The sequence below is a fragment of the Microcebus murinus genome, chromosome 2 (genome assembly GCF_040939455.1).
Source record: "Microcebus murinus isolate Inina chromosome 2, M.murinus_Inina_mat1.0, whole genome shotgun sequence".
NCBI classification, from domain to species: Eukaryota; Metazoa; Chordata; class Mammalia; order Primates; family Cheirogaleidae; genus Microcebus; species Microcebus murinus.
In genome coordinates this window covers 67,036,810-67,059,700 of record NC_134105.1, presented here as the reverse complement: position 1 = coordinate 67,059,700, position 22,891 = coordinate 67,036,810, and the positions used below count along the sequence as shown (strand labels likewise).

Below are 22,891 nucleotides of genomic sequence, written 5' to 3'. Positions count from 1 at the left end.
TAATTAGCTATGTAAATAATAAATACATAAAATATTAGCAATGTTTCTTAAGTTTGATGGTAGGTATGTGGGTATTTGTTTTATTATTCTTTATACGTTATATATTTATACATATTTTATATATGGCCTATTTCATTATAAAATTGGACATAAAAATAAGTAATATGGTATCTCATAACTCAATGTCAGTTTATGAATTACACTTGTAAGTACAAATTATAGATTTAAATACAATTTCCATTTGTAGTTAAGGCACTATTTAGAGTTTATACTGCTGTGACTTCTAATTAATTATTGCTTGAACAGTGTATTGGTCAAAATGTCCCAATGCATATACGACACAAGGTTCAGCTATCCATTTTCCCTTGTGACTCTTTATTGGTTGAATAACTCATTATGTAGTCAAGCTCCTTATGAAACCTTAAAGCTGTTTGCTACATGAAGGAAGGCACTACTAGCAAGCCTGATTGTGCCACTGTTTCTTCTGGGTATGCTAAGCTTCTGAAGAAACATCCTTCCTCTAGAATTCATATTCCCCATGACTGTCAAAATGTTTGATGATTGTGTTACAGGTAAATGTTTTTATGCATATCTCTTTGAACATTGTTAGTGCTCAGTAAATATTAGACCATCAAAGAGAGAACATACTTTTGAACACAAGTTGGTACCTTAGTGTATTAAAAACTACTTTCCTGCTTTGGTTATTTTTTTCTCCTTTGCAAAGCCTATACATTTAAGAAGATCATTCTTTGGCTTACTATGTATTCCAGGCACTTCATGAAATGCTATTTCTCTCTTTCTTTTTCATCCTTCACTGTTACACTAGAGGATATACCTTCTTTCAGTGAAATCCCATGCTATCCAAGGATTTCATTACAGTGTATCCGAACATCAAAACATTTTGTTTGATTTAACAGAGAACAAGCAACTAGTATACAACTGTGAGAACCTCTCCCAGCAGGAATAGGAGGCATATGGTGTGTGTATAAAATTTCTTAAAATGACTAAGTTGCAAAACTGTCTTGTTCTCGGTTTTGCACATCCTTGTGAAGTGAAGCTGTCCCACCTCCCTTCTATTCCTTCACCTGGCGTCATTGGAAACACATTGATTGGGAAGATTAGAAACAAGTGATTCTAACAGAGATATTGGAACACGATAGCATGGCATTTTGAATCCTTACAGATTTACCCATTTACCTGGCAGCTATACTCTAAATGTGCCACCCTGATTTTCACATTATACCATATTTTGAAAATGTAGCATGGGCAATGAAAAGCTATGTTACTCCATTAACACACAGGCCAGAACCTGTGTGTGTTAGGAATGCTGTGTGAAAATACATGAGCTGTTCCTGACCAATTTAGAAAGTGGATAATTAACCAAAAGTTTTTATTTTTATAAATATCCACAGCCAATATATCCATGTAAGGAATGCCTAACTTGGTGTTGTACATTATCTGAGTGGATAGGCTCATAGGCTTGTTTTAAGATGTGGCCTTGTATAAAGTGACTTCTCTGGCTGCTGCTTTTTTATTCTCTTTGTCCCTCTTGCCTTTCCTTCTCCCCCCCCCCACACGTACATGCATGCATACACACACACAAACTCTGAATGTTAATGACACAACAAAGCTGTATCTCTGAGTCTCATCGAATAATCTCTCTGTAGGGAATAAATAAAAGTTGATGACCTTTCTGATTTTTATATTTTTATCTCAAATATTTTTCCTTTTTTTTGTTATTTTTTGTTTATGAATACTCTTGCCCTTTATTTCAATCGCATAGAAACAGCGTTTTCCTCATCATGACTGAGCTATATCATTTAGGAAAGAATAATTTGCAGAGAGAGAACGACTAGTGACTAGCACTGTGGGCTAAGCAGACAGAGCAGTAGCACTTTGGGGATTCTCAGCCTTCTGTGAAAAGCAGCAAGCATAAGGGGGAAATTAAATATAGTAACTAATCATGTTAATAAGCCTATGTTTTTTGGAATTATAACGAAATAATACATTTCCCTCTATTTTAGCCTCTGTGTTCTATGCCCGAGAGTAGTGAGATAATGAAAAGACAGAAGTACTACAGCAGTGACAGCAGTTACGATAGTGCCAGCAGCTGTTCGGAATCTGACGAAAATGAAAAAGAAGAGTATCAAAATAAGAAAAGAGAAAAGGAAGTTACATATAATTTTAAACAGCCCAACCACTACAAATTAATTCAGCAACCTAGTAAGTCAATTTCTACTAATATAGATGTTTTATGAAGAATTATGGAATTGAAATTATTGAACTCAATAAAGGTCCTTGGGCCAAATGAACCCTTGTCGTCGTGTGTGAAGAGACCTGGATTCTATCCCACTTCCTTCCCCAGCCAGATGTGGGCACATCCCTCAATCCCTTTCAGGTTCTGCAAGAAGAAAACAAAGGGCTGAATTAAGGATCCATCCTTCTATATTTCATAGGTTTCTTTAAGTGCCGGATTTTTGCATGGGTTTTATAAAATTTGCTCCATGGGTGATATGCTGATTAATTCTGTTGAAAGCCAGTATATTCTCTCTCATTCCATTCCTTCCTCTCTACAACTTCTCTGTCACCCACTATGTTTTATACTATCACCTATTTTTACAAAATGTATCTATGTCTCTGAGTATTTGACTTGAATGTATCTGTGAATCGCATAACTGTGAAATAGTTGAAGTTTTGTTCCCTCCCATTTTCATTATAGTGAACACCTAAGTCAGGGCATTTGGTGCCTGGAAAGTATTTAGGAGGCCAACCAACCAGCTTCTCCAACTCCTTCCTTTCCTGCTTCCTTTTCTCTCCTTCTACCTTTACTTCTTTTCACATTCTCTTTCTCTTTGTTCCTTTCTGACTTTCATTTCTTCCTTAATCTCACGTGTCCAATACTGTGTCTGTTACTCTTCCTTCATCCCCAGATGTCCAATGTACTATTGCTGTTTTCTTGGACTCACTTGGAAAACCCCCTCCTGATGCTGCCTCCAGTCCAGGAATTTAATTAACTCTTGTCTAAAGAGACCACTGTCTTAGGACCATTGTCTTAGGGTTCCAATAATGCAATAAACACAGTATGAGCCCTTGTTGATCTCCAACAATGGTTTAATATGTTAACTTCCCAAATAAGGTGTATATTTAAAAACTGGCCTCCCATGCTTATGGCAAAATGAATGAGGAATGAAGAACCAATAGATGGAGATTTTAGAGCAATGGTCTTTCCTTTATTTCCAAATTATTTCATAAAGATACATGCTGCTACTGTTCCTGTCTTTGAGGGTTTATATAAAGAAGAAATAACTTATTATGTTCCACTTCATTTATTTATTTACTCATTGAAGACTGCAGTCCCCAACCCCTGGGCGGTTGCCCGGTATGGATCCATGGCCTGTTGGAAACCAGGCTGCACATCACCACCTGAGCATCTGCCCCACCCCCCTCCCACTGTTGGTGGAAAAATTGTCTTCCATGAAACTTAGGAACACAGCCTCACAGCAGGAGGTGAGCATTAGGCAAAGAAAGGAGAGCAAAGCTTCATCTGTATTGAGCACCTGTCCCAGAGTTTGTAAACTATTTTCTCCATTGCTTCCTTTTTTTCTTAAGGATTCCTTAAATACTTTCAGTGTGTCTTTGTGTAAATATGGTTCTGTTTTAGTTTTGGAAGCTGGCATTTTTCTGCCCAAATTTTGTAAGTTTTTTAATACCTTTCCTATTAGTTAATGCAGACATCCCTAACAGCATGAATTGATGTGGCATAGGGATAGGAAAGAGAAAAAATTGCTAAGGTTCTTATAGCTCTGATATTGTTCTTAGTCCTCAGGCCAATGGGTAAATAAATTGAGATCAGACAATAGTGTACTAAAATATAACACAGATTTAAAATACTTTTGAGTGTGAATTCTCATTTTAAAGCCAGCCTAATTCAATTACATATCCTTTTCCTTATCAGTTATATTTTCTTTTTATACTCATGAGAAATTATAACAAGGGTTTCACTTTGTTTTATATTCTCTCTTTAACCTTACACTAAGAAACATCATAGCCACAAATCCTAATTGAGTTTTGTCTGCAGACTTATGCTGATTACTAAGAACAAAATCCTGTTTATGTATAACACTTTCTCTTGTAGATTGTTAACTTGAAAAATTCAAACTTGTTATAGCATCAAAGGGGTATATTTTGGTTTGATATAAGGTAGCCATATAAAAATTATATAAATATTTTCTTACATAATTTGGGGGTGCAAGTTGCAAATATTTTTGTTAATCTACCCAAACATCATTGGTATGTCTAGCTACTTAGTTATTTTGTCTGAATTTCCAATGTGTGTAAGTGAAAAATGGGCGTCTGTGATGATTCAAAAGAAAGGATATTTTCCTTTTGCCCTATGATTAGGTTGTACACAACCAAACCATTACCTTTTTAAGCCCTCAAAAGGAGCAGGACTAGAAGGTAGTTAGTTGTACATGCTTTTGGGTATTTTCTTGGTATAAGTTTGACCTTGATATGTAATTGATATGTAATTGAATTAGGCTGGCTTTAAAATGAGAATTCACACTCAAAAGTATTTTATATCTGTATCATATTTTAGTACACTATTGTCTGATCTCAATTTATTTACCTATTGGCCTGAGGACTAAGAACAAGGTATAATATGTACCTGTGTACATATTAAATATGTGCAGTTCTTTGTAACAAGAAAGAAAAGATTGACCAGTGGTAATGTTCCTCACACAGCTCTCTCTAGACATAGTGTCCTTTCAAAAAGTGTTGTGATTTTCAGATTCAGAAGGAAGTTAACAGAGAGAAATGTTTTTTAAAATATCTTTTAAGCTTTCATGAGTATCCTATTTTGTACTCTCCAGAATCTAAATGAGAGGAGTATTAGGCTATTTTTTAGAAATACATCCCTAAGTATAAGGTTTATGTCTATGCCTTTGTAAAGGTTTAAATTTTTTTCAACAGCTAATGAAGAGAAATATTTGGGTATTCAACCTGACTTCATGTGAGTTTTATTAAGTTATTTAATTAATGAAGATTGATATATTCCCCAAGCAGAGAGAGAATATAGAACAGAAGATATATAGAACATATGAGTTTTAAAAAATTAAAATGTTGGTGGTATCCTTAGGTAATCTATTTTCTTGTGTCGGGCATCAAAAATTTATCTGGAATAGTTGGTTCTCTTTCTTAAATGTTCTCAGTATGCATTGGGGAAGATATTTTATATTAAACAGTTTTCCCTAGATATTTATTCTGATAACAACCCTGTAGATCCATACATTTTTTCTTCACTTAAATCTTTTATTATTGAAACTTAATCTAAATTAAAATTCTTTCCTCTTATGAATAAGAAAACTATTTAATACTACTCTTAGAATGACTAATTATATATTTAAACTCCATTAAGGTAATCTCTATATTTTCTTCTGTTTCATTATTTTTTTCTCATGGACCTGAAACTCTATAACTTATGTGTTTGGCCTGGTCACTCTCTAGACTCCTTTCTAGCCCTCCCTATAAATCTTGATGTAAACTATGCAATCTCTAATCTATACACAGATTTTAATAAGTGACTGGTCTAATCCCAAGGATAGTGGGTGACATCATGGTATTATAGAAAGAGGGAGGGCATTGGAATTAGATAGGTCAGAACTGAAACCTGAGCTTGGCCACTTTCTTGCTGTGTAACCTTGAGAAAGTTCTTTTTCTGAGTCTCTGGGCAACAGAGATCCCTACTTCAGAGGGTTTCTGGGAGGATGAAGATGAAAGTATAGCACCTAGCACAATGCCTGGCTTAGGGAAGGTGCTCCATAAATGCTAATTTTCCTTTCTTCTGGTTCTTTTATGTCATATTTTGAGAGCATAACATTAAAATACTAGTTATAGTATTATTCCCCAAAGAGCCATTATTTATATGTCACAGGGGTTCTGTACCAAGTTCACTATTTAAATTGAAAAATTTACTCCAAACTCATATTCTCATGATGGTGCCTATGCTTTGACATTTATTTCACTCTGCTACCACCTGGTCTAATCTTTATTTTTTTTGGGGGGGGGGTTATTTATTTATTTATTTAATTTATTCAGAGTATTATGGGTGTAGTTTATATAGAACTAATACAGTGGGACACTTGTACTAACACTGCTGCTATATTACCCTTCTTCTCCATCATCAATAGGCTCTATGCGTCGCTCAGTCAGCTGCCCACGGTCCATCTCTGCTCAGTCACCTTCCAGGGGGGACACCCGCCCTTTTTCTGCTCAACAAATGATATCTGTACCACGTCCAACTTCAGCGTTTCGGTCACATTCCTTAAACCGTACTTCCTCCAACACAAGGAATCTGCCTCAAAGTAATGAAGTCAGCTCTATCAACTCAGAGGCGGTAAGTGAACTATTTTGCTCTTTCCAGATTGCAGGAAGCCCTGTACTCAGAATCTAGGTGACAAAGGGGATCAGATGAGAGGAGGACAGATTAAACCTTAGATCCCTTCCACAGTCCAACTCATGGCCTCTTGGAATTTGCATTATTCATCTATCTTAGCCTAAAATTTAGTATGGAGTCTTAAAAGGCAGACTCCACTACATCACTAAACTTGAAGATGGACACTAAGAATAGCATTTTCCTTTTGCTATTGTAGTCATATAATATTGTTGAAAATCACCTGAGTAAATGTGTGGTTATGCAGTGTCTTGTGCAGTTTATCTGTAAATTTGAGGAAATTTGTTTTGTGGAAAATTTTACTTAATGGTATAGTTGATTAATAGGTTAAAAAATGATAAATTTTCCTTACAGAACTTAAGTACAATGCTATTTATAATATTTTATATGTATTAAATTAGCATAGAGTATTCCCTCCTCAGCATGAATCACAGAGATTCAGTATTGAGGAAGTAGTGAATTTATTAATATTTGCAAGCGGGCTTACTTTTAGATGCTCAACTAGACAAGTGCCTTCACCTAGAGTAGGGAAGTCTAGGTGAAAGTCTAGGTGAAACAAATTTAATTTGTTTATTTAATGTGGATGGTGTTTCCAAAGGGAAGAGTCAGGAAATATAAGAAAATGAATTTCATTTGGTAACAATGATTGATTTTTTTTCTAATCAAGATTTGCCTTAGGTATATGTAGTAAATGAAACTGACCAGGAAGTCCTTTTTGAATACTCATTTTTATTTTGGCATTTTGAACCAAAAAAAAAAAAAATGTAAGCATGTAGAAGTGGGAAGGACACTCGGAATCATATCCATTTCATCTTAAGAATTTATAAATGTGAAAAAAAAATTTCTTCCTTTTTCATTGTTATTTTTTTCAATTAAAAGTACATCATTTTTACCTAGAAATGTCTTTCAGATTATACTGGCACAATGAAATAAGACCCCCTCCAAATATCTGTATTCTTTCAAATTTAAGAGTGATTCTTTGCGGGAACTGAAAACAAAAGAACAAGAGGACGATCTAACAAGTCAGACCTTATTTGTTCTCAAGGACATGAAGATCCGGTTTCCAGGAAAGTCAGATGCAGAATCAGAACTTCTGGTAGAAGATGTGCGTATTTGATGTATATAAAATACCAAGGAGGTCATACCTTTTTATTCTTGTTAAAATATTAAAATTTATTTCCTGATGACATACTCGATGACATAGTAAACTTAACTAATACTCTTTTCAACATCCACAGGCTTTAGAAAATACAGGAATTTATTTTAATGATTATAATTCAAGAACAATGAGATCACATTTATAATCAGGAATGCAAAATATATTTTAGTATATAGTCCTATTTTAATGATGAGACTGCTTCATCAAATGAGAATAATTAGTATCAAATAATTATTGTTCTTAATAATGAAAGAAATATCAGGTTAAGCTTGCTTCTATAAAGATTTAGAAAGATCAAATATGGAATGGTATATGATGAAAAATTGGAGCCCTGGCATAAAATGTCAATAATATTTGAATGTGGCACCTTTAATGTCATATATTTTGGGGTTAAATTTTGAAATGACTTAAGCTGAGTTGTGTGTGTTTTTCTTGCTACACATACATGTGCACCACCCAGTGGAACATTCTAAAATGGCAGAGGGTCCTAAATTCACATGAAAATCAATGAAGTTCTTCTAATTCAGAAATAAGGTTCAATATTTTGGTAGGAAAGAGCATTTCTTCACACAAGGTTCCATTTCTTCTTTGAAACATCGTTTTCAAATGGTCATTCTTAGATAATTCCTCGGTAGTAAAGCTTTGTTTTTTGGGCTCCCTACATTTTTTTTTTTTTGTCAGAGGAGAAGGCACCATCTAGTGGCCAACTGTAGGATAAAAATCACAGCCATGCACTTGGTCTTTTTTGCTTTTTAGCCTTGCTTTAGACCTGTCTGAAGCAAGTGTATAGAAACAAAAAGCAAATAAACAAAAACAAAAGAGACATTCTTGGTTTAAAACCTCTGTAGACCCCAAACATACATTTTGTTGTTATATATAAAAAGTGAAAATGATATCTTGTTTGCAAGTGAGTTGCTACTTATGTTACGTCAAAAGAAAGGAAATAAAAATAACATTGGTTGTAAGGTATACATATGTTTTTATTTTCATATGTTATCTAATAAAGTTCTTTTCTAAGTAAAGCCAATGACTTTGTATTACTTTTATATATCTCTTTTATATATCTTATATTACTTTTATATATCTCTTAGAGATATTACTTATATTCTTCCTTTTTGAATCAGGTAGAAGAATATTAGGCAGTCAGACAGTAGAACTAATATTCATGACTAATGTGATTATTCTATAAAAGACATATGGACTTATATAATTAATAATTATGTCAGATATTATAATACTATATGTTCACTGTATATAATATTTTAATCTGCTTGCTACAGTATATATTACTAGAATATACATTTAGAAATGTTGCAGATTTGCACAAAAAACAAATGAATAGTAGAATCCTAATTATATATAGGCTGCCTTCTAATGTATTATTCAATATTTTATTATTATGAGTGATGTGGTAAATGTAGCCCTTGGAGTAAAAATAGAAAGTCTATGTCTTGGATTTCTTCCCAAACCTTATGTGCCTGAAAACATTTGACTTTCATTCATTAGAGAGTGTGTTGGTCCAAAAAGAAAAGAAAGCTTTGGATTCAGATGGCTTCTTTACCTTATGTTAGAAATCTTTGCACATTTTTTTAAAAATAAAATTCAGCATTCTTTATTGCAAGTAATAATTCAGTGCTATTATTACACAGATTAATTAAGTTGGTTTTTATTAATATAAATAAAATAAATATTTTATTTATTACTTTTGTTGAACATTCTAGATTAAGTTTCTTAATGTTTCTTCCCCAAAATAGATCATCGATAACTGGAAGCATCATAAAACAAAAGTGGCTTCATATTGGCTCATAAAATTGGACTCTGTAAAACAACGAAAAGTGAGTAATGCTCAAAAAGAGTTTTACCCTAACAAGTTATGTATTAAGCTAGGATCATTAAGCCAAATTCATACTGAAACCTTTTACATGCTCCTTGGTTTACCTAGCTCTTCAAAAAATATTTATAAAGTAGCTCCTGTGTGTCAGGCACTGTTCTAGGTTCTGAAGATAAAAAAATGAATTTAAAAAAATCCATGCTTTAATACAGTTTTACATTCTAGTTAAGATGTTTGATAACAAATGTGGAATGTAAGGTGGTACAGACAGCTCTCTATATCTGTGGGTTATGCATCCATAGATTCATCCAACCAGGTATTGAAATATTTGGGGGATAAAAAAGGATGTACAGGCTTCTTTTTCTTGTCATTATTTCCTAAACATTACAATGTAACAACTATTTACATAGCATTTACACTGTATTAAGTATTATTATTAATCTAAAGATGAATTAAAGTATATGGCAGGATATGCATAAGTTATATACAAATACTACACCATTTTATATCAGGGACTTGAATTTTGGTTCAAGATGGGGGGGTCCCCAAACCAATCTTCATAGGGATGACTGAGGGATGACTGTATAAAGTACTATGAAGAAAAATAAAGCAGGATAAAAAAAATAGAGAGGAGGGAACATTTGAACAAGGACTTAAATGTCATGAGAAACAGGGAGAGGGAAGAGCAAATACAAAGATCCTGAGGTTGGAATTAGCATGATGTGCATCTAAGGCACAGTAAGTCGCCGTTTTATCCACTTATTCATAGTTTGTGTTTTCTGGAAAAGTGTGAGCGATGTGGTAGTGGTAAGAGATGAGGTTGGACAGATAGTCAGGGCTCGTATCACAACTTCAGAGATGGAAAAATATTGAGTTTTATTCCAATTGATAAGAAACTATTGGAAAAATTTGAGTAGAAGAGTTACACAATCTGGTTTATAACTTAAAAGGATCATGAGAACTACTTGTGGAGAATAGAACTGGAGGAGAAGGAATGTGGGAGAATAGGAGCAGAGACCAGCTAGAAGGTTTTCAGGATAAGTGAGGTAAAGCTGTACTTAGCTAGGGTGTTCACTGAATGGGCAGATGCTGGAGAAAGAGCCGGAGCAGAGTTTTGCTGTTGCTGTTGTTTTCTTTTATTTTGACTTTGGACATGCTAGTGTTGACACATTGATTGGACATCCAAATGAAGATGTTGAGTATATAGTTATATATATGAGTTTTGATTTCTGAGCTGAGGTTGTATATGGTGATAAAAAATTGAGGCATCTCTGAGATATTTAAAGGCTTCAGACTAGATGAGATTACCTAGAGTTTCAGGAACTGAGCCCTGGGCCGCTCCTACATACAAAACTCAGAGAGATGGAGGGGATTCATCAAAAGGGACTGAGGAGCAGCAGCCAGTGAGTTGTCAAAAAACCATGAGAACTGGTTGTCCTGGAAGCCAAGTAAGGAAATTATTTAAGGAACAGAGTAATCAGCTATGACAGATGTTGCTGAGCACTGAGAACTGACTGTTTTTGACAACATGGAGGTTAGTGATGACCCCAATCATAACAAATTCAGAAGAGTGGTGGTGGTAAAACGTGATTGGAGTATCACGTTTGGATTGGATGTTCAAGAGATGAAAAGTGGACAGGAAAACACCACAGCTAGTACAGGCACTTTACCAAGGAATTCTGCTGTAGAGGGGAAAAGGAAATGCGGTGGTAACTGGAGAGGGATGTGGGCTGATGAGAAGATTTTCTTAAAGACAAAAGTATTTATGGTTTGCGTGCTGATAGGAATGTTCTAGAAGAGAGGAATGGCACCGGAAAGAAAGGTGATAAGAAGTTCTTGCATAAGTTAGCTGGGGGGGGGGGGTGGTTTGTCCTTACCAAGACCATTTATTCTAATAGGAGGGAAGGCAGGGTGTGAAGTAGTGTGCTAGGAAGATGCAAAGGCTTTCTTCTGGTGGGGAGGGCTTCTGGAGCTGTAAGGAGAGAGTAAAAGGCGTGTAGTAGCTGTCTTGGAGAGTGGGAGACGGGAGTGACCAGCACCCTGAGTGGCTCATTAAATGCACTGTAACATTATTTTTTTGGAGCTATGCTATTTTAGTAGCTTTAATGAAGTTGCCGTATTCTTTCAGTAATACAAACTATCATTTACTCTTTCTAGGATTAATTGTTTATAAGCTGAAACTTGACCCTGATCAGATAAGGATATTTAAATTATATGCTTTTGTCTGAATGTATGGCATATAAACTCATTCAACAAATATCTACTTAGTGTTCTGCCATGTGTCACACACAGTGCTGCTGTTGAGGAGGGTGTAGCAAAGCTGGTAACAGAGGTAGATTGAAAAACCTAGTATGGCCTGGATTTATGTTTGCAAAGTCAATGACTCTGGTTTTGATAAATGAAGATAAGGATCTTTTGTTAGAATTGGAACCCTGAACTTCCTCAAGTCCGTGTAATTTTTGAGTGTAAGTAAATTGCTAATTAAAACAAAATAGAGTCCAGAAGCAGATTAAAGTATTTAAAGTTATTAAAGTATTTATAAGATAAATTTCTAAGATAAGATTTTCAAATCATTGGAGAAAAGATGATTTTTCCACTAAATGGTACTGAGACAACTGACTATTTGTAAGAAAATTAAATTGGAATCTTATTTCTCATCATATACAAAACCAAATTTCATATAGATTACAGTTTTATGTAATCTATACTTAAAAGAAAATAGTAATAAGCTAAAAGAAAATGTAGAAGAATATGTCCATAATAATCTTAGAACAGGGAAATAACTTATTAAGAAATACCTAAAACCTAGAAGGCTGAAAGGAAAAGATTGACAGATTTGATTACATAAATCTTATTAATGGCCAAAGACATTGTAAACCAAGTTAAAAGGCAGAAGTAGTGAGAGCAATTGGGTAAGGGATGGGGAGGTTGAGGAATTTTTATTTGTATTTGTAGCACATAAAACAAAAAGTAACACTAGTAAACCAATACCTACTGCAAATCAATCAGAAAAGCCAAACTACCCCATAAATATTAATAAAGTAGCAAAGCATATAAAAAGGCCATGAAAAGACAATTTATGGATCTTCAAATAGCCAATTAAAATTTAAATATATCCTTGACCTCACTAATGATGAAAAAAAAGCAAGTGAAAACCATCATATTGGTAAAAATTAATAAGACAGATAATCTCCAGTGATGGAAATAATATGGATAAAAGGGCCTTTACTATATCATTAGAGAGAGAACACATTGGTACAACTCTTTAGAAAGGTAATTTGCAGTATTTGTTAAAATTACAAATGTTTGTAACCTTAAGAATCAGCAAAACCACTTCTAGCATCTTATCCTACAGAATAATAGCCTAACCATATTAAGATTTATGTACACGAGCATTCATTGCAGTAGTATTTATAAAATCAAAACATTTGAAGCAACCTAATTGTCTATCAGTAGATTTACGGCTAAATAAATTTTAGCACAACCATACAATTCGGTTGCATTCAGTTGAACTATTCTGCAATCATAGATCTTAACCTGAGATAAAACAAGACTATGACTCTAGACATATGAAGCAAACATACATTAGTAAAGTTAACGAAACTTCACTAGTTATGAGCAAAAGCCATAAGCAAGAAACAGTCACCAAGTTCAGGGTCTCTGGGAGGCCATGAGCCTATTGGCTCTCTGAGGTCCCTTTCCTTATACTCCAAGACATTCTGGGTTCACGATGACAAGTTTCTCTGAAAGGCACAGAGGAAGCCTTTCAGATTTGGGTGGTTTTCATTTTTATTCTCCATTAGTGACACAAGGTATCTATGAGCATTGTCCCATAGAACTTTTATAAACATTTCTTACATTGATTCAATTCTAGACTCTTATTTTAATTCTAGATTCAACAGCAAGCTATCTTCTTTTTGTACCCACCTGTGTTTACTAGTGACATGTGTTTATTTGAATAACAACAACAAATTAAGACAGTGCTATTCTGTTTTTTACATGTGATACGAGAAGGCCTAATAAATATTGGTCTGGGATGATTGAGTGATGTGTGTGAATACTAATAATATTTGTGAATTGGAAGAAACAATTTTATATGTTTTTAGGGTTGCTATGCTCAATTGAGTTTCTAAATTTAAAGTAAAAACAAATGCTTATTTATAAATTTAGTAGCAAGCTCGTATGCCAGTATATCTTCTCCCATACTGATTTACTCTAAGAATATTTGGAGTTATCTTTGTGTAATCTTTTTTTTTTTTTTTTTTTTTTTTTTTTTTTTTTTTTCTTTTTTTTAAGGAACCAAGTTTTCTGCTATCTTTGTGTAATCTTTTCTTCCACTTCTCAGATGTGCAACCACCTTTAACATACTGTTATGGTGAGCAAGTGGGCGAACTAATATGAGGGGCAGGATCTTTATTACAACTTCTGTACTCTGTTACCCTTTCTTTGAGCCCCTTTGTTGCTTCTTCCTTTCAGCATAAATCAAAGGTATATATTTCATTTATGCTTGTAGAAAGTAATGATATGTCCCATCTTCAGTAAAAGCTTGTTAAATCCCACAGTTTGCATTACCCAAGCAGTTACAGTCATTCTTCTGCATAGGCAATTTAATAGACAGTTCTGTTTGGGGCAGAAGAATTCACAAATTGAATTTTGGCTCTCAAAGTACAAAAAGGGCTGATCGTAACTAGAGCAAATTTACCTTGCAAAGATGCCCACTTTCACAGATCCCTGAAAGTAGTTGAGGAATGCTAGTCCCAAGCTGTGAACAGAAGTAGAAGCCCAGGATTTAAACATTTGCAACTTATTTGAAGCAATTTTTCTTGCTATCATCATGATTACTGTGGCTCCTTCTCTTTACTAAACAGTTTTGTTCTTTAAGAGGCTTTTCCCAAAACAGATTCAAATTTCTCAGAATCATAGTGAAAAGATGAGGCACTTCTGGGAAAAGAAGCAGAGGACAGCTTTCGGTAGCATTCATTCTGTGATGACATTCTTCCTCTACTGTAGGGGGAACTTAAGAATTCTTACCCATGAGCAATTATTTTAATAGAAGAAACTCTAAAACACATTTTTGTGAAACTTTTCATTTTTATAAAATTAACCCTGTCAAAACGTATAGGTTCTTCCCCCCATATTCATACAAAGAAGCTTAACAAACATATACATCATGAATGCAAATCACCAAGCCAGCCAACAATGGAGATATCGAGCTCTAATATAAACAAATTTTTAAATTATAATTTATATTAATATTTTATATATTTAATAAATATCATTAGAATTAACTGTTGAAATACCTAAAATTCACCCCAGATAGGAAAAGAGAAAAGTATAGAGGTATTGTAGAACAATCATTGGGATGGATTTAAATGTATTTAGCTGATTTATTTATATGTAATATATAATTGATTTGATATAAATTGATTAATATATAAATATTTTTCTCTATTTCAAGTTTATTTCAGATGAAATTTGAGGTGATGTGATCAGTGACTGACTGAGAGCTAATATAAGTATAATAATGAGTCAAAGTACATTGGAAAAAAAAAGTTTATGTGGGAAATTAGAGTGGCAATATCAGATACTGGAAAGATATACTGACTTGCATAATCTGGACTTGAGTTCAATACTGCCTCTGCCCCTTACTTTAGGCAGGTGACTTTTCAGAACATCCCTGAGATTTATGACATTGAGTATTAGAGGGTTCTTGTGAGGAAGTGAGAACATGAGAACATATTCTAGCTGTAGAAGGGGTAAAATGCAGGCTGATTTTTTTCTTTTCTGCTAAGGATCTCCATGTCAGATTGTTTCTCTGATGTATTTTATTTACTGAGGATTATTCATATGCAGAATTCTTTTGTGTAGAATATATAGAAATGAGGTGTAAAAAAACTCTTATAACATATTGACCATTTATTTGACTATCAGTTGGAAACTTGTGCCACTGCTTTGGAAAGCTAGAAACTACACCTAAGAAAACAGAAAGAAATCTGAAAATGTAGGTCAGCTGTGGAATGCAGAATTAGGTATTATAAAATTTCTCTGTTTAGAAAGCCAAAAATTTAAATAATTTAAATTAGATGTAGATTAATCAGATCCATTCTTCTTTTGGCTGGGATTATTATTGGAAAGCTTTACCAGTTCAGTCCTCTGCAAAGAAGACCCTAAGATGGAATTAGAAGTGAAATGGATTTATAAGGGAAAACACCCAAGAAAGATAAAGGGGAGAGAGAGCTGGAGTAGGCAGGAAGAGTCTTCAGACTTCACAGCAGGTCTGACACCTGTGAATGGGAGGGAGGAGGATTGGGTAGGAAGACCCTCAGACTTCAGTGAATTTCTGAGAAAGTCTTGGTCAAACTGATGGGGAGCCCAGAACAAAGATTGCCTATTAGAAGGATCACATTGGGCAGAAATAGCTCTTTGCTAGTATCCCAACCATGCTCAATCCTCGGTTGCTCAATGGTTGGCCATGAGCAGTCAGGGAAGAATGTAAGCATGGCTTGAATATTGCAGCAGATCCCAAATGGGGGTGCCATCAGCTAACTGCACCCTTGGAATCATTGATTTAAGTGGCATGTCTCTATGGCTACCACAAAATAGCCTTTGTGTGATACAATTTAATTTGACAAACATTTATTGATTGCCAATTTGGGACAAATATTGTACTAGGCACTATTGGGGATTTTGAAGTTATTTACTCATTCATTCATTTATTTGCTCACTAAGTCATGCATTCAACTGATATTTATTGAGGGACTACTGTGTCCAAGGGACTATTCTAGGTGTTGATGCACAAGACACTTCTTTAAATATCTTAATTCCATTTAGAGACCTTTGTTGAATTATGTGTCTCCCTTTTCCTGTTCTGTGATCAAGGCATTTGCTGGTTGATCATTATGCTGCTGTAAAACTCTAAGATTAGAATGTCATACATACACAGTCTTCCACATGCTTTCCTTTTTTGTGTTCTTGGAAATAAAATTATTTGCTTTACTTCAAATTTTCTGTAATGGGTATAAAATTTAAAGATCAAGGGTATGGGAATTAAATACTGAAAAGAATCCTCACCAGGTGAAAATGGAAATAGTTGTCATGTTGTGGTAACTACACATTTGCATAATTTACCTATCTGCCAAGAATGCAGTTGCTTTATATAGCTTGTGAGGAATATACATGGAGTATGAAAATAGTGCAGTGTTGGTGGGCTGTGAAGAATGCCACATTTGCTGAAAAGCTCATTCTCTGATGTGATAGCGAGGCATAAACTAAGATTGGAGGATGAAGAAAAATAAGTAGTGATATTAAGATTGTACTATTTTTGCATTTATTTTAGGATTCTAAGAGATCCTTGTTTATCAAGTATCACTTCTCTAAATAGCAGTTTCTTTCTAATACCTACTCTGTAGTTTCTTCTGCATGCATTTTGATGATACTGTTTTCCATCTCTTTTTCATTTGGGCTGACATAGATGCTGTTTAGAGCTGTTCGTTTTGCATCAGCAAAGATGCCTTTACCCTATAGCCATGGCTGCTGCATGCATCATTAGTACAGCATGTAGTGATTTTAATGTTATTTCTAAACCGCCTTCACCTCGTGCCATTATTTTAATTTAGGACCAACTGTTCAGCCATATGGAGCAGTTTGTCATTCAACATCTGTATGTTCTTGCAAAATATGAATTTGTCTGTGTGCTTTATGCCTTCAAATGTGCTGTATTTCATATGGAAAAGACAAATCTTTTCATTTTATTAATGTTGTCATTGACTGATCTCCCATTTATTTTTTCCCTCAGCGAGCTTAATGTTGGATTGGGATGCTTTTAAAAGTCATAATGTAAGGAAATGGATACCTATATTCTATAAGTTAGCCTCACTTGAGCCCACACATAAACACAAGGATACCTTGCTGACCATTTATTTTTGTGTTTCCCAAATTAATCATCTTCCACCCAAATTCTTCTAACCCCAAAGCACCAGAAATGCAAAAAAGCATCACAAATAGAACTGGCATGAATTTACCTCATCCCAGTCTGATTTCTTGCCTGCCTGCTCTCTGCTTTCTTAAAATTATTCAGTGGGTGTTGTGCTAAAAGTGCAGTCATTTTTTCCACATCTGGATAGCCTTTGAAACAAACTAGTCCATACTCCATGGTTGTGATGGAAGGCGTACCTAGGCAGCCTTGTTTATACACAGTGATCCCACCCTGGTTCCCAGATACCATTTGACCAGAGCTGAATCTGAATCAAAAAAGAGACAATCGATTTGTCTTCTAGGCTTTTGCTGTTGGCATCTGTAAGGACAAAATTGTGAGGCAGTGTTGAGTAGTGGTTAAGAGGATAAGTCTTTATGCACAGCTGTCCCTTCACCAGCTCTGTGATCTTGAGCAAGTTACTTATCTGCTCTGTGCCTGAGTTTTATCATCCATAAAATGTAGATCCAAAATGTTTTCACAACCCCCAAAATATTTTTACAATTTTTTGTAACCACTAGGCAATAAAACTAACCCACTTTAACTCATTTAGTGACAGTGACCTGACAAGAAGTTATGTTTTGTTTTCGTCTATCTCTTGGTTTGAATATTTACATTTTTTTCTGCATAAGTATCAATGTGTGTGATTATGGAATCTAGCTTTAGATTTTTGGAAAGGGATAATGGACCAGTAGTATCTACCTCATGTTTTTGTTTTAAGGATTAAATGAGTTAATATATGTAAAAGTACTTAGAACGGTGCTTGGCACATAGTAAGTTCTCTTTAAGTGTTACCTCTGATTTTTACCTTGTCTGCATACCTCCCTCCCTCCCTCCCTCCCTCCCTCCCTCCCTCCCTTCCTTCCTTCCTTCCTTCCTTCCTTCCTTCCTTCCTTCCATTTTCTTAAGATTTTCCTTTGCTTTATAGTATTTAAATTGCTTGATATGTTGGTTAGTCAGAAAAGTGAATTGCATGTTTTGTGTTATTTCTAGCAAATATTTAATCTAAATCTTTGGCAAAACAGTAGTTTGGAGATTATCTACAGAATCATATACTAATTCTACCCTGCAGTAGGTTCAAACTGTAGTGTTTAATCGGTTGAGTTTAATTGTCTGAGTTACAAAAGTGCTCATCACAGAGGGGAGTGCAATAGAAGAAGAGAAAAATCAGGTGAGAAAGCTTTTTTATTATTATTATTTTTTAAAGAAAGCATGCTTATATTGGTCTTTTTTGCTGGGTCTCTCTCACTCTCTTCAAGGAATAACTCACTGAGACAAGCACCTACTAAGTGCCAGATATTGTCTTAAGCCTTGGAGACATGGTAACTTTATTACCAAGATGGGCATAATTCATTCTTTTATGTAGATAATAGTCTTCATTGATTAAACTGGAAATTAAAATAAAATGAGATGGTTGTAAAGAGAGGAAGAACTGAGCACTAAGGTATTATACAATAGTTTAATAAGTTAAAGTTAGTAGTTTAATAAGCTAAGTTCTCCCTAAGAAGTGATGTTTGAGGTGAGACATAGAAGTTCTCTGGGAGAAGAGATAGGAGAGGACTGTTCCAGACAGGGAAAGAGCATATGTGAATATGCAGAGGAGAGATGAAGGATTTGAGTTCCCGTTCCCTTGGTTTATGTCTTTTCATGCCTCCAAATTATAGGGGTGAGTCTCCCTAACCCACCCCTCTCCCCAAGCTTGTCTTCTTGGGGAGGCTCCTGGAAAACTGAAGGCAAAGAGAAGCCAAGGGGTGTGCATGTTCCCAGTGGATGGCTCAGCAAAGGAAGGGGAAGCACCCAGATTGCCCAGATTGTGCCTGTCTCACCAATCTGGGAAATCACTTTTTAGGCAGGGGTGCTTGGTGGGGTGCCAAGATGCCTGAAGATTTTTCCACCTCTGTAAAGGAGGAAACTTTAGGAGTGGAGCAGGAATAGTTCCCATCCTGAATTCCCTGGCCCCATTCTGAAATTGCTGCTTGTACTCATGTGTGGGCTAGGTTATTAGACTATCATGCTTTTAAAATTCCCTCTAAACTAAGAAGAAAATATATACAGAGTAGTGACCAAGAGAGTCTCCTTTAAGTAATATATCTAGCACTGTGCTTGGCACAGAGCAGGCAGCCAATACATATTAGTTGCCCTTGAAGTGTATTTAAAAAATATATGAATATCCCATAATCTCAAATGCTTTTTCATTTGATCATGTTAAACAATTATTTCATAATATAATGTGAAAACTGATTAATGCAGGGTAATGTTAAAATTCTTGGTATTGATAACACTTTTTTAATTTCAGTTACTTTATATAACTCATATTTATTCCTGACACTAGTTTATGGGTTATCTATTTTGGCTACTTTTATATTCTTTCTTTCCTTCATTAGGACTTTTAGCCTGTTATTATTCACAAACACATGGACAGAAAATACAAAAATTGAGAAAAGAAAAATGTTTTAAATTTATCATTTACCTAGTGTTGATTCCTATATCACATGAGTCACGAATACTGCTTTCTACCGTAAAAAATATAAAGAGTTAAACTAATAAATGAAAATCATAAAAAATAAAAAGGCATGAATTAATGCCTGATATGCATATTATATCAGTGTTATTGTGAATAATTCATATTAAAGTTTTTTTAAATACCTCTTTATAATTAAACATTCATTCTCTGTAATAATGAGCCCTTCCAGGATAGTGTTTTTCACAGAGGATTTTATTGCAGATTGCATTATCCCTCAGCATTCCCCTCCCCCTCACCTGACACACCCTGACCTGCTGCTCCCACTTCACAGTGCAGGAAGCTGGAGTGGGAAGGGAAGGAATGATGCTGCTCACACAATTCATTGCAAGAAACTGTAGCTGGTATTCTTCTATAAATAAAATGTTATTTTGACAATTTTTTTACTAAATTCATTTTTAAACAGATGTTTATTCTAAATTTGCCTTTGATCAGAGAGGACCAGTATCATTTCTTTAAATATTGCTCTTTTAAAGAGAAACAGATTATTCTTTCATCTGCTTCCAATTCTTCATATGTTTTTGCCTGTTGAGAGAAATCATGTTTTCACTCAGCCTTTATGTTTGAAAGTCTAGTCTTTCCCTTTTCATCTTTCACTTTTATTTTTATAGGCAGTTCCCATAATTAGAGAGATAAAACAAAAAGTGAAAAATCTACTTTGGTGAACTAAGAATAACTGTATTTGTTGGTATTTACTTTTTTTACACTTTTGTGAAATACCTGCAATGAATGCGTGAGTATCAAATACATGTGAATTAGACAAAGTAGTTTTTTGGGGATTACAAATGTTTTAGGACCTCTAGGATTTCAGTTGTCCACATTAATCAGAGTCCTCATTTCATGATGCTTTCTCATTATTGGTCTGTGTATGGCCTGCTGCTTTTACTTAGTGTTTTTAAGCTTCTCATGCCACCTGTGAACCCAACATCTAAATCAATAGCTAGGATCTTGGCAATGACCTATAACTAACCAAATGCTTCTTCCCCTCCATCTCCCTGGCTCCCCCATCTCAGGTAGCCATTCTCTTGAACTTAGTGTTCACCAGTCCTTTGCTTTCTTTCTTTATACATTTTTTATTGTACTTATGTGTTTTTTAAATTTAGTTGTTTTACTTCTATTAAAAGGGTGCATACTATACATTATCTCTGGAATATATTTTTTAAATTTACCATTATATTACTAAGATGCTCCATGTTGTGTGTCGTATTTCATTCATTTTGACTACTGTATAATAGTCCAAAGCTGGTGAGTATACCATTGTGTATTTACCCACTTTCCCATTGTGGAAGGGTTAGTTGTTTCTAGGTGTTTATGATTGTTAACAGTTGCTATGAACATTATTATACATGCCTCCTGTTTTTACCCATGAGAGCTTCTCTTAGGTATATAATTGCTGAGCCGTGGGGCTTAGGAAGTTTCAACTTTAGGAGGTAATACCAAACTGTTCTCCAAAGCAATTGCCCAAAGTTGTACACATGTTAACAATGTCTAAGAGACCCTGTAGATCCTTATCCTCTCCAGCACTTGTTATTATCAAACTTTTAATTTTTGTCAATTAAATGGATATGAAATTTATCTTATTGCCTTAATTCTTATTTTTTATGTTTATTGAGTATATTTAGTTCCTTTTTTGTGAAATGCCATTCATAAATTTTTGTTCATTTTTTTCCTGTTAAGTTGTTTATAATAAAAATTTGTTCGGCATTCTTTATATATTCCTCATACTAATCTTTTATTGGATATATATGTTTTGAATATATTTTCTCCATTTGTAAGTTGGTCTTTTATTTTCTTTAAGGTATATTTAATGACCAGAAGTTCTTAATTATCAAAATCTATCAATCTTTTATGATCTATACCTTTTTGTGACTTAAGTAATCTTTATCTAATCTAAGGTCTAAAAGATATTCACCTACACTTTGCAAGATATTTGATAGTTTATTTTTTAACATATAAGGCTTTAACCCATCTAGAGTTGATTCATTTTAATTTAATGAAGTAAAGATTCAACTTCACCCATTCTTTTCCATAAAAATTATTATTTTAAAGTCTCTATTTATTGAACAGCCTCTTCTTATTCTGGTCTGACTTTCCACCTCTGTCATATACCAAAGTTTCAAAGATGCATGGGTCTATTTCTGGATTTTTTTATTCTACGTTGTTGTTCAATTTATGTGTGTGTAAGTGTTCATCTTTGAATTTTAGATACATAAAAACATACCTAGATTTTAAGTACTTTGGTTTTTTCATTAGGTTTTGGACATAGTAAAAACAAGTATTCGTACAGTTCTTCCACGCATCTGGAGGGTACATGATGTCGAGGAATTAAATTTGTATCAGATTTTCAGCCGGGTTTTTAATCGCTTACTCTGGAATCATGGTCAAGGACTGTGGAATTGTTTCTGTGATTCAGGGTAAGTTCTGTGTCATCTTTTACTATTGTTATTTTTAATATTTTACTACTTAGTAATAAGGATAACCCAATGAAATGGTTGAATTTACTTAATGATCTTTTAAAATATGGATTTTTTACTGCATGTAATTTTGGGTACTCAACTATAATTTATATCAATTAAGCTGATTTAGGTAAGATGATGAATATGAACACAACACCACCTAACTAATTTGAATTCAGTGGAGAGAATGTAGTCTTAATTAGAGAAAAAAAAATCTCAATTACAAACCAATATCTTTAAAGTTCCTCTGCTGTTTCCTTTATGCAGCTGACTTCTAAGATCATGGCTACACTCCTGCTTGTCTCCAGAATTCCATTGATGCTGTGATTGTCGTTTTAGCCTTTAAATATCTAAAACCAAACATCCCATGACCTTTTATTCAAAAATGGCTTCCCTTCTTGGCTTCCCTTAATCCTGTTGTTATTCTCTCAATCATACAAGTTTGATATCTTTGGGGCATCTGCATCTACCTTTTCCCTCACTGTCTTTATTCAACCATTT

General features: G+C 34.3%; 1 protein-coding gene across 2 annotated transcripts in view; it reads left to right on the top strand.

The window, feature by feature from the left end:
* The window catches only part of TTLL7 (tubulin tyrosine ligase like 7), an 86,516-nt gene that overhangs the window by 43,016 nt on the left and 20,609 nt on the right, over positions 1–22,891 (top strand). The window contains exons 14-18 of one of the 2 annotated variants that reach the window (XM_020282664.2): positions 2,025–2,223; positions 6,189–6,394; positions 7,497–7,556; positions 9,365–9,445; positions 22,188–22,348. In XM_020282664.2, coding sequence (XP_020138253.1) covers positions 2,025–2,223; positions 6,189–6,394; positions 7,497–7,556; positions 9,365–9,445; positions 22,188–22,348 — 707 coding nt within the window. Of the gene's footprint in view, positions 1–2,024; positions 2,224–6,188; positions 6,395–7,421; positions 7,557–9,364; positions 9,446–22,187; positions 22,349–22,891 lie in introns of both variants that reach the window. The other variant, XM_012751498.2, reaches the window with a different exon arrangement.